Source organism: Helianthus annuus, chromosome 2 (assembly GCF_002127325.2).
Source record: "Helianthus annuus cultivar XRQ/B chromosome 2, HanXRQr2.0-SUNRISE, whole genome shotgun sequence".
Classification (NCBI taxonomy): Eukaryota; Viridiplantae; Streptophyta; class Magnoliopsida; order Asterales; family Asteraceae; genus Helianthus; species Helianthus annuus.
In genome coordinates this window covers 143734596-143747473 of record NC_035434.2, presented here as the reverse complement: position 1 = coordinate 143747473, position 12878 = coordinate 143734596, and the positions used below count along the sequence as shown (strand labels likewise).

Here is a 12878-nt window from a genome sequence, read left to right as displayed (position 1 = left end):
AAACTCGGCATATCTAAGCTTGGTTCATTATTTGTAGGCTAGATTCAAATGAGCTCAAGGTTTTGCATTGAACACTGAAACAAAAACTACATCTACAACAATGATTAAAAGCCAAAAAAAAAAAAAAACAAACCAAACCAAACCTCAATTATGTTTACACATAATCATTTCAATATATACAGTGAAGCATGCCAACTAGACTTTAAAACAAAAACATCAATTGCAACTAAAGATCAAAGTTACACGATAACATAGTTTTCTTGTTCTTGTTAGTAGTTGACTCGTAAAAAATGTTCTAAGGTAGTTTTGCGACCAAATAGTTTTGTTTTCTGCCATTTTAGTCCCAAATAGTTTTGTTTTCTGCCATTTTAGTTCAAATAGTTTTGTTTTCTGTCATTTTAGTCCCTCACTTTTGTCATTTTGTCATTTTCATCCAACCCACTAAATCCATTCAAAAAATTTAGTTAACTTAGGTGAATTTTGGTCAAACTATATTTTTCTTTCTTTTTTTGCAGGTGCGATGGTATGGGGATGGTGTTGTGCCGGTTTACAGTGAAGATGATGGCGGTGGTTGTTGGTTTTACGATGATGGCGGTGGTGTTGGTTGATGACGTGGGTGGCGGAAAAGTGGCCGGTGGTGGTGGAAATGATGGGTGGTGATGATGGTGGGGTGGGTGGTGACGGTGCAGGCAGGTTGTGGCGATGATAGAAGGTTGTGATGGGGTGGGTGGTGGGAGGTGGTGGTGGTGGGAGATGAAAATGGCAAAAAATGATAAAAGTCAGAGACTAAAATGGCAGAGAACAAAACTATTTGGACTAAAATGACAAGAAAAAAACTATTTGGACTAAAGTGGCAATTTTGGTCAAAACCTCAGGGACTAAAATGGCAATTTATTCGTTTTTATTCTTACAAAAATTTTCTTCTTATTTGAACCCTCCAATATATATAAAAGTACCAGCAGAGTTGTAAAACCACTTAGGCAAACCTTGTATTTTGCAAAAAAAAAAAAAAAAAAATTGTTGATTCTATACATGAATGGGCAAAAAAAAGATTATTTTTACAATCAATTGATGACATAATGTATACCTCAAAGCCCCAAATTGTGCAGCAGCAGCAGCAGCCGCTATCACAAGACTACGATGACAAATTGCTATTTTGTCAGCCAGTAAATCAGAATTAAAAAAGTGCAAACCGAGGCGACTAGAGAAAGAATGATGGTGTCCATAGACTTCTTTTTGTTTATTGCCGAGATAATGCTATTCACCTGTAACAAACATAACACCCGTGCATGCAAAAATGTTAGTAACAAGAAATATACCATGTTTTAGTTGTCTAGTTCAGCTGTAATGTGATGCTTACAGTTGGAAGGCGGCTGCTAACGTTGCTAAGTTTCGAATTAACGCCTCTAAACGTCGAGCGTTGAAATACAAGCGAGCCAAGGGTCTCTTGCGCTTGTGATATCACACCGTCCATCTGCATCAACATGAAACTTTTAGATAAAACAATGAGGTAATTTTATAATTTATAAACTAACTATATTCTATTTTAGAAATAATTGGCAAAAATAAAAAGGGGAATTGGCCTGTAATAATCCCACCTAGACCTTATTGGTCATTAATAATCCCACCTCAGAATATCCCCCCCACCAGTCCCACCTTTCACCTATTTTTCCTACAATGGTCCCTCGTTAAAAAAACTTAACGGAGTTAAGCTTTTTTCCAAATTACAAACATATTTTTTAGGGTTTTTGATCAGAACGATGATATGAGTCCATTGATGTAAAACTTACTTCGAAATGGTGCTCCAAGTGACTTGATTTTGGTTAATTGGAAATTTAAACACCCGAATTGAAGCGTCGTTTTCATCGTTTGGAGCACCGTTTCGAGGCAAGTTTTACATCAATAAACTCGTATCGTCGTTCTAATCAAAGTCCCTAAAAAATCTGTTTGTAATTTGGAAAAAAACTTAACTCCGTTAAGTTTTTTTAACGGGGGACCATTGTAGGAAAAATAGGTGAAAGGTGGGACTAGTGTGGGGAATATTCTGAGGTGGGATTATTAATGGCCAATAAGGTCTAGCCGTCTAGGTGAGATTATTAGAGGCCAATTTCCCAACAAAAAATAACCGACTCCAAACTTTGACCCGTGACCCACAAACACGATTAGAACCAACATAATAAACGATAAAAATAACTATGTGCATATGGGTGTGTAAAAACAGAGAAAAACAGATCTTGGTTCTATTTCTTAATGATCGAAACACATAAATTTAGACATAGTAAACACACCCTTGACTTTGGTTTTAAATGGGACTTGAACCCACAATGAATGAGCCACCAGGTCGAACCCACAACCTTGGACTTGACACTGACAGAAGTCGTCTTGATTTAGATGACTTGGTTTGACCGACGTCAACGCCTTCATACATAGAAGTCATCTTAATTCCGACTTCCGAAGAACCAAAGCCAACTAGGTGGAGTCAATTTCTTATAAAATAATAACCGAACCAATCGAGAACAGACGATAAAATCTCAAACACAAGTGACACATTAAAAAGCATTCGCTGTACAATATCAAACTATCATTTATGGCTTATGGGTAACCGAACAGCAAAAACAAAAACGATTAAACTTTTGTAACATATATCAGAAGCAATCTAACTCCATCAAAAGAATGGTTAGTGCAATTCGAGGCTTCCAAGTGTAACGAAGAACGACAATGGCTGGATCATTGAAAGCCCAAGCCCATGACAGTCATGCGTCGTAGGTTTAGAGTGTCAACGAAACAAGCAGTTTGGGAAGTTGTGGCAAACCATCACGCCGTTTCAACCTCCGTATCGATCGAACATCGTAATGTAATTCTGTATTCAAGTTTCAATCAGAAACTTGTTTATTTTTCTATCAATCTTGTTCGTTTACTTTTTCAATTGTGATTACTATACGTTCTTAGCGATAATTATTATGTATTTTTATATGTTTAGTATTATCTTTATTATTGGTGTAGATATTGTAGATATCTCCTGTATTTTTAGATGATTGTATTTTCCCCTATATAAGGGGTTTCAGTTATTCAATAACATCATCAAGATTTTACACCATTACAATCTTTCATGGTATCAGAGCTACGGTTCTGAATACCCTCTCTATCTTCTTCAACTCTACGTTTCCTCCCTGCCATCTCCTGCGATTTTTTTTACCCTCCTGCAACCCTAGACCTTCGATCCAGCCACCATGACAAAAAAAGATGATAACACAGCCCCGAGTTCTTCAGCCGACCCCAAAAACAACCCTCTCCATCCGGCCTATTCGGTCACAAACATTCAAACCAAGATCAGAACCCTTGATGGTACCACCGTCACCTACACATCTTGGGTGAAATTATTCCGTTTACATGCGGTTGCTTATAAGGTTCTGAATCACATTGACGGGTCCCCTGCTCCGGCTGAGACAGCTGATGATTATGCTCAGTGGAAAGAGATCGATGCTCTGGTTATGCAATGGATATTCAGCACTGTATCAGACAACTATTTGAAGCGCATCCTCGACACGGAGGCCACTGCACGCGCCACCTGGGTGAAGTTGGAGAAGATTTTTCTCAGCAATAAAAAGGCACGAGCCGCGTCTCTCGAGACCAGGTTTTGTAATCTAACCCTCGGCTCCTGTTCCTCAGTGGAAGACTATTGTCAACAACTATCTGACTTGTCGAATCAGCTAGCCGATGTCGACCAGCCAGTCTCAGACTCCAGGCTGGTCTTACAGCTCGTACGCGGGCTTCCAGAGGAGTATAACACTACAGCAGCCCTGATCAATCAGCAAGGGGTCGATTGGGATCAGGCTATTACCATGCTTAATGATGAAGTTCTCAGAATCGAGGCACGAAAACGTTCCAGCAGCTCTGTTTTAATCGCTCAGCAGCAAGGGGTCTCTCAGAATACCTCGGCTACACCTGCTCAGCCCTCGCAACCACACTTCAGCGGGTCCGATAACCCTCCTGTTGCTTCTCGAGGCAGAGGTAGGGGCCGCAATTCTTACTATCGAGGCAGGGGCCGAGGCAGGGGTCGCTCTGGTCACGCGGGTAACTCTTATCCACCTTGGGCCTCCAACCCAAGTTTTCCTAACTGGGCTTGGTGGACTCCCCCACCATGCCCATATCCAACCCAAAACCCATGGAAGCCCAATTCTAATAACACACCAACAGCCCCGGCCCATTTTGCAGGTTATAACCCGGCCCACTTCAGCGATCCGACTGCTGCCCAGTATTCTCAGCCGCAGCCGCAGCCCACTGGTTTCAATGCATTAAGTCCGGCTGACCTCAGCGCTGCTCTAGCACATGTCCAGCTCAATCCATCTAACTCTGCTTGGAATAATGACCTCATGGACACAGGTGCTGGCTCCCATCTTACACAGGAACCAGGTAAAATCATCCTCCCACATTCTTATCCTATTAATGCATCTATTTTAGTCGGTAATGGCAATAATATACCAATTCTCGGATCTGGCACTGGCTTTCACCCATTACCCAATCGAACATATATCTTACCAAATGTTCTTTACAGCCCAAACATAATTAAGAATTTAATTTCTGTTAGACGATTTACTCGTGACAATAACGTTTCTGTGGAATTTGACCCATTTGGTTTTTCTTTGAAGGACCTCAAAACTAAACGCTTGCTGTCTCGCCACAACAGTACCGGGGATCTCTATCCTTTCACTCCTCCACAACTTCCACCACAAGCTACTTTCCTCGCCTCCAGTTCTCAACCTTGGCATGATCGGCTTGGCCACCCCGGCACTGAAGTTTTAAATATTTTAAGTCGCAATTTTAATTTTTCTTGTAACCAGAACCATTCATCTCATGTTTGCAACTCTTGTCGTTTATCAAATAGTAAACGTTTACCCTTTTATTCGTCTAATTCTTTTACGTTTGCTCCGTTTGATATTGTTCATTGCGACTTGTGGACATCACCTGTCACAAGTAAATCAGGTTACAAGTATTATATGGTTTTAATTGACAATTTTTCCAATTTTGTGTGGGTTTATCCGTTAAAATTTAAATCAGAAACGTTCCCCACATTTGTTAAATTTCACCAATTTATTTTTACCCAGTTTAGCAGAAAAATAAAAACGTTTCAATGTGACCTAGGGGGGGAGTTTGATAACCGAGCCTTTAAAAATTTTGCAGACCAACAAGGGCTATTATTTCGTTTTGCGTGCCCTCAGACCTCTTCTCAAAACGGCCGTGCAGAACGTATGATTCGTCGCCTCAACGACATCATACGTACTCTGCTCATCCACGCAAACCTTCCACCTATTTTTTGGGTGGAAGCAATGCACACGGCCGTCTACCTTCATAATATACTTCCCACAAAAAGACTTAACTTTTACACACCCACTTTTGTCCTCTACCTTCGCCACCCAGAATACGAACACTTACGTGTCTTTGGGTGTGCTTGTTACCCGAACACATCTGCCACTCAACCCCATAAATTACACCCTCGGTCAGTCCGTTGCATTTTTCTCGGGTACCCCCCCGACTTTAGAGGTTATCGGTGCTTCGACCCTACCACCGGTAAGGTCTTAATCTCTCGTCACGTCACTTTTGACGAGAGCACTTTCCCTTACACAATTCCGCAACCTCCATCCACTTATTCATTCTTGGACGACTCCTTGCCCTTGGGTTTTTCGTTCAAGGCTCCTACTCTTAAACCATCCGTTATCACCCCTTTTCCAATTACGTACAGCCGTCGCCCAAAACCAGTCCGCCTACCCCAAACTGCTACCGGTACCACCGCAGCGTCTGCTGCTCCGTCTTCCGTCCCACCACAGTCCCAACCCGTTGTCCCTGTCCCTCCGGCACCCTTCCACAGCCAACATTCGGCCTCAGGTCACCCCATGACCACGAGGTCCAAGTCGCGTCATAATCCTTCCACTACTCATTCAGCCTTTACCGCCCCTACCCTGTCTCCCATACCAAAATCCTATGCCAACGCCATTGCCGATCCGAATTGGTTACATGCTATGCAGGCTGAATTTAGTGCATTACAGGATAATGAAACGTGGGAATTAGTCCCCCGACCGTCGGACCATCCCGTCATTCGTTGCATGTGGTTATTTAAACACAAATTTAAATCTGATGGTTCGTTAGAAAGGTACAAGGCCCGATTAGTGGTAAATGGCAATTCTCAAACTGCGGGCATTGATTGTGATGAGACCTTTAGCCCAGTTGTTAAACCGAGCACGATTCGTACCGTTCTCTCTTTGGCGGTTTCTAGGTCTTGGTCGATACGACAATTGGATGTTAAAAATGCTTTTTTGCACGGGGACTTAAATGAGACCGTATACATGCATCAACCACCAGGTTTTGTTGATCGTCGTTTCCCGCATCACGTTTGTCACTTGAAAAAATCGTTATACGGACTCAAGCAGGCACCGAGGGCATGGTACACACGGTTTGCCAATTTTATTCTTACACAGGGGTTCCGAAGCAGTGCGTGCGACAACTCTTTGTTTGTCTATCATCAGGGGGCTGGTAATATTGCTTATCTGTTATTATATGTAGATGATATTATCCTTACGGCATCGAATGACACTTTACTTCATAATATCATCTCCACTCTTTCTCGAGAGTTTGCTATGACGGATTTGGGTCGTCTTAATCATTTCTTGGGTATCTCGGTGAAGTATACCGGCAACGGCATATTTTTAACACAGTCACAGTATGCTAAGGATATTATTGCACGGGCCTCTATGACAGAGTGTAAGCCATGTACCACTCCCGTTGACTTGTCTTCCAAGCTGAGTGCCACTGATGGCCCTCTATTTGCAGACCCCACTTTATATCGCAGCTTGGCTGGTGCATTACAGTACTTGACCTTCACCAGACCTGACCTCTCTTATGCTGTTCAACAAGTTTGTTTATTCATGCATGAGCCACGGGACTCGCACTTTGCCTTCATGAAGCGCATCATTCGGTATATTCAGGGGACCGTTGACTATGGTATTCGGATTATTAAATCCTCCTCCCATTCGCTGGTTGCTTATTCTGATGCGGATTGGGGTGGTTGTCCCGATTCACGTCGTTCTACCTCAGGCTATTGTGTCTTCCTTGGTGACAACCTTCTATCGTGGTCGTCTAAACGACAGCCTACAGTATCCAGGTCAAGTGCTGAAGCGGAATATCGCGGGGTAGCAAATGCTGTGGCAGAGGTTACTTGGATTCGTAATTTGTTATTCGAGCTGCTTACGCCTTTGAAACAAGCTTCAGTTGTCTATTGCGACAATGTTTCTGCCGTTTACTTGTCCAATAACCCGGTCCAACATCAGCGTACTAAACACATTGAGATTGATATTCATTTTGTCCGAGATAAAGTGCGTGTGGGTGACATTCGGGTTTTGCACGTGCCTTCGGCTTTTCAATATGCAGATATTTTTACCAAGGGTTTGTCGCGGCAGCTCTTCCAGTCTTTTCGGTCCAGCTTGAGCGTCTGTCCACCGCCCGCTCAAACTGCGGGGGTGTCTTAGCGATAATTATTATGTATTTTTATATGTTTAGTATTATCTTTATTATTGGTGTAGATATTGTAGATATCTCCTGTATTTTTAGATGATTGTATTTTCCCCTATATAAGGGGTTTCAGTTATTCAATAACATCATCAAGATTTTACACCATTACAATCTTTCATACGTAACCATCAAGTCAATATCGATTGGCCTTATACATAGAGGTCAGCTTGATTTTGACAAGCAAAATCGATCAAATTCTGAACTTGAAATCAGTGACTGGTGAGACCAAGAGAGTATCGATTTTGAAGACCTGAATTGACTTAAAGACATGATAAACATCATAGTTATTAAAGGCGTTAGGCGCACTCAAGGCGCATAGGTCTCGCCTGGGGCCTAGCCGCAAGGCGCAAAAAAAGCGTGGGCCTGAGAAAAAAAAGCGCACAGCAAAAAAACTTGAAACATTTTAATATAATAGAAAATTAATACGATTCTTCAAATAAAATAAAACTAAAGCTATCATATAACATTTTATATCGTCTCTTTAGTACCAAAAGTTATAAATGCTAGTTTATTAGTGTAGAAAAATAGTTTTCGTTAGATAAAATAGAAATCTAGCTGGAATCTTGCCAGAATTTAGAGAATTTGGCCGGAAACTGTCCAGAATCTAGGAATCTCGCTGGAATATGCGCATGATCCATCACCTGGAGAATTAAAGCGCAATTGCCTTGACTTAAGGCGCAATTGCCTCGCCTTGCTAGGAAACTGGGCCTAGGCGCAAGAGGCGATGGCTTTTAACAACTATGATAAACATAAACTCTAATAAATTCAGAAAGTAATCACCAAAAAAAAATACGACTAGACCCAAACACATAAAGTATCGTTTGTCAGTTTTCAGAACTTTGTGCCCACCCGTATTAGAAAGTCACTCGATATGCTATTTCAAACATTGCTTCTATAAAATCTTTCTTTATCAACTCATTCTCTACATCAGATACTAAAAATGGACGCAGAGCAACAAATCTAAACAAGAAATGTATTCAACGCACCTGTCCCGTATTTCTCATGAGAGTGGCACGCTCCTTAAGAAGAGACTGCTCGTGGGACCCTCTGCCCTCTTCTATATCTGATCTCGCTCTGTCAAACTCCCTGAAATCTTCTAGCAGTGATGCATGCTCTCTTTTAGCTCTAAGGCTAGAACGAAGTCGATTGAACTCCTATAATAGTACAGTCAACAAAGCTTAATATTGTCAAGCAGCAGATATTAATACAAGTATTTAAGATTTAAAAAAACCCAATGCAATAAATAACAGATGACTATTGTGTATGCCCCTCGTTTACTTAAATGTCTGAAGGTTTGATGCTTTTGTCATGTAGGGCTGCAAATGAACTGAATGTTCAGCGAACAGTTCGTGAACCGTTTGGCGGGAAGTTCGTTTGTGTTCGTTTATTTAAATGAACCGTGAACGAGAACATGAACAGATGTCACGTTCGTTTGTTTATGTTCGTGAACGTTTGGTAACGTGTTCGTTTGTGTTCAATACATAGTTATCAAAAGCGTGCACTTTTGGCGCCTAGGCGTTTTTTCTGGGCGATTCCCAGTAATTGCGCTTTTGCTTCCAAGCTAATTATAGCGCAGCCTAAATCCTAATGATATTTAATATTTTTTTTATTAATTCGTAATATCCCCTTTTCTGCAGTATTTATAGGGCTTTTACTAACAAATGATATCACTAAAGATCAAAATCTCGTTTGGTAATATTCAGTGCGTATTAATTCGTAAATTCTACTTTTTCTACAGTATTTATAGGGCTTTTTCTGCAGTATTTTTTTGCTTTCAAGTTTTACTCTTTTATTACTTTAATGAACTTTTTGTTTTCGAATATTAATATGTTGGTTTTGAGTATTTTTTTAATCTGAGACTTTTTAAGTGCGAGTATGAACATTTTGGTTTTGGTTTTGGTTTTGAGTACTTTATTGCTTTAATGAACTTTTTTTAAAAAAAAAAATATTTAAGTGCGCTTTCTTTTATCAGGCCCACGCTTTTTTTGCGCCTATCGTCTAGGCCCTAAGCGGAGCGTAAGCGCCTTGAGAGCGCTTCGCGCCTTTGATAAGTATGGTTCGATACTTCAAAATTCACGCTAATAAAATATTAGGTTAGTATACTGTATACTATGGGTGGATCTACGTAATATTTGTGATGAAAGATACTGATTTTATTCAAAATTAATACATGTTCTTTTTTGTTGTGTTTATGAACGGCTTTTTGAGCCCATTTGTGTTCATGATCATTCGTTTCTCATGAACGCTCATTTGCGTTCGTTCGTTACCTAAACTTAACGAACGAACACAAACGAACAAGAACACGTTCATTTCCTTAATAAACGAACACGAACATAAAATCTCGTTCGGTAAGTGTTCATGAACAGTTCTTTAAGATATAATTTCATTAATGAACGTGCGTGTTCGTTCGGTTCATTTGCAACCCTTGAGTCATGGAATTGTGGTATGTTCAAAAAGTCGTATAGTAAACTTAATAAAAGTGTTCACCTATGGATGAAAGAAACAATAAACAACATAGAAATAGAAGTACCTGAGTAAGATCATGATGAATTTCCTGATGACGAGTTAACGTGTGAGAAAATATTTCGGACCCACCAGATGACACCCAAGCTTGCATTTGTGAAATTACTTGATGTAGCCGTTTAAGTAGCTGTTCTATGTTGGACCCAAGATTACCGTCGTTACCATCATCGACTTTTGTAGATACTAGTTTACGATACATATGCATTTGATCATCCAACTCTGCTTCGAGATTCCTTGCCTACGTAGATAAAACACAATAAACTAGAGTTTAAGTCAAACTGCAACATACAAAAAGGTCAGCATCATACTTAAAATAAATTCAAACGTGTACATAATCCATTAAAGATAATCAAGTTAGTGGAAGAGAAAAGATGTGGCGGTTTCGTAACCGTCTTATGTATCACATTCAAAGCACCACGTACAAGTGTATTATACGATTCTCACAGTTCTAAACATAGTCCTTGCTCGTGATTTGAACACTCCCTATATACCATACACACAGAGAGTATACACGCATCTATATGCGTTTATATACATAAAGAAACTCATGACGTAATCACAAATTGTGAGATTCAACAGATTAAATAAACTTTATTCTGCTTCGCGTCAATCATTGTTAATGCTATTGTTCCAGTCTAGATCCACTCATGGGTGTCTATAAAACCCTAATTTATTTAAGCATTCCCCTTGCCTAACAAAACCTAAAATAAACGATAAAAACTGGCTCTAGGCCTGTAAACGAACCGAGTGTTCATGAACTATTTGTGAACTTGTTCGGCAGGAAGTTCGTGTATGTTCGTTTATATAATAAACAAACGAACATGAACACACGTTTTGTTCGTTCAATGTCCATGAATGTCCGTTTACGTTCGCTCGAATTTAAATACATAAGTAGTTATATTTATTTAAATATTAAACATAAAAGAAACTTTGCAACTACTTATATAAATATAACTAACTGGTAATTGGCCTTTCTAGTAATAACTAATAAAATGGGTTTTCCAATGGAATTTATCGTAATCAATCACTAATTTATTTGAAAAAAAAAAAAAATACTTTATGTTCATTTATGTTGTTTATTGTTTGTTAAATTACGTTTGTTTAAGTTTGTTTGTTTATGTTCGTAAACTGTTCGTTTAGGTTTTAAACGAACGAACATAAACGAACACGAACATGCCCATTTTCTTAATAAACAAACATGATAAAAAAAATGGGTTCGATTATATGTTCGTGTTCGTGTTTGGTTAATGTCAATGAACGAACATGAACATGTCTATGTTCGTGTTCGTTCGATTTATTTACAGGCCTAACTGGCACCGAAGACGAAGAAAACTATTTCATTTGTTCCTTCATCATTTGTATTGTTTATTAAGTTAATGATTTTACTACCCAAATAATATTAACTAAAGAAACATCAATATCAACTAAAGAATGTAACAAGTGCATCATCATTTGTATACTACGTTAAGCTATATATAGTTGTAATACGGTTATATAATAGTCTCTTTCTCTTGTACTGGATCTAAAATTATTGCGCACATGTGTTCGGCATCAACGCTTTCCTAATTATAATTATATTTTATCGTGGTACCATACTTACGCAATAAAAAATATCAAATATACCCAATGAATACTTAAAACTTTATATCAAATATGTCCGTATACATTCAAGTTGGTCTACATCGAGTCAGGTCAAATATAATACGTTTTTGTGCTTATTTTGATGTACGTTTTCGGTTGACATAAAATTTGTTCAAAAACGAGTAAAGTCAAATATATATACGTTTTGATTAGACAGTATAAATTCAAGTAAATTTACCTTTCGAAAAGCGTGGGGAGTAAAATTGCTAGTTGGGAAGAGAGAAAATGTGGCGTAATTGTCTATCGTATCACATTCAAAGCACCACGTACAAGTAGATTATGCAGTTCTTGGTTCTGAATTGAACACTCCCTATATATATATATACACGTACATGCATCATCTATATGTATTTATATACATCTAAAAACCTCAAGGTATGACATGATGACAAATTGTGAGATTCAACAAGCTTCAATCTGCCTCAAATCAATCATCGATAATGTGGTTAAAACAGAAGTAGCAATTTCAACACAATCTTAACTGTTTCGGTCTATAAAACCCTAATTTATCCAATCATTCCCCTTGCCTAAAATTAAAGATAAAAAACTGGCGCTATAACGACGTCAATCACAGAAACCAAAGATAATTAGATGACAGATTGAAAGTAGAAAATTGGAGATTTATTTAAGGATGAGGAATAATGGAAAGAAAAGAACCTGTTTTCGCAAGGAATCCCAAGAAGTTTGCGTATCCATGAGAAATCGAAAGGAGGGAGGAAACTGGGTTCCTTTCCTTTCCTCCCGATCGATTCGATTCTTGTTTTCTTTTCAATCGTTTTCAGACCACAGAAAGAAACGCTTGCTTCAAGATGAAGAAGAAAAAAAAAACTATTTCATTTGTTCATCATCAAATGAAATTGTATTGTTTGTCTCAATTTAATGATTTTAATCGTAACTAGTTTTATGTTCCGTTTGCGTTGTTGCGTGACGTTAAACCAAATATTTTTTAATCAATTAAAGAAAATACTATCGAAGTTTTGCTAGAAAAAAATAAAAAATTGTAATTTGTCAGACCAATAAGCAAGTGCTAACAAATAAAAGTTACATCGAGTCAACCAATTAGACAAAACATTACCATATGTTTGCTAAAAAAATAAAACAATGGCAACACTGTAATTTTGAATTGGGGGAAATCGTAATTTTGACTAGGG

At 38.8% G+C, this 12878-nt stretch overlaps 1 protein-coding gene across 2 annotated transcripts; it reads right to left on the bottom strand.

Moving 5' to 3' along the window:
* Nucleotides 1-504: 504 nt before the first annotated feature.
* On the bottom strand, nt 505-12602 carry LOC110923152 (Golgi SNAP receptor complex member 1-1). 2 transcript variants are annotated; one of them, XM_022167335.2, is made up of 6 exons: nt 12385-12577; nt 11906-12037; nt 10094-10324; nt 8550-8717; nt 1361-1474; nt 505-1265 (listed from the first exon to the last, which is right to left on the bottom strand). In XM_022167335.2, exons 3-6 carry the CDS (start codon nt 10289-10291, stop codon nt 1152-1154), a joined length of 594 nt encoding a protein of 197 aa, XP_022023027.1. In that variant the 5' UTR covers nt 10292-10324; nt 11906-12037; nt 12385-12577; the 3' UTR covers nt 505-1151. The 2 variants fall into 2 exon arrangements, with proteins under 2 accessions (XP_022023027.1, XP_022023021.1); XM_022167329.2 differs by lacking the exon at nt 11906-12037 and having other exon boundaries at nt 12385-12602.
* Between the last annotated feature and the right edge of the window lie 276 nt (nt 12603-12878).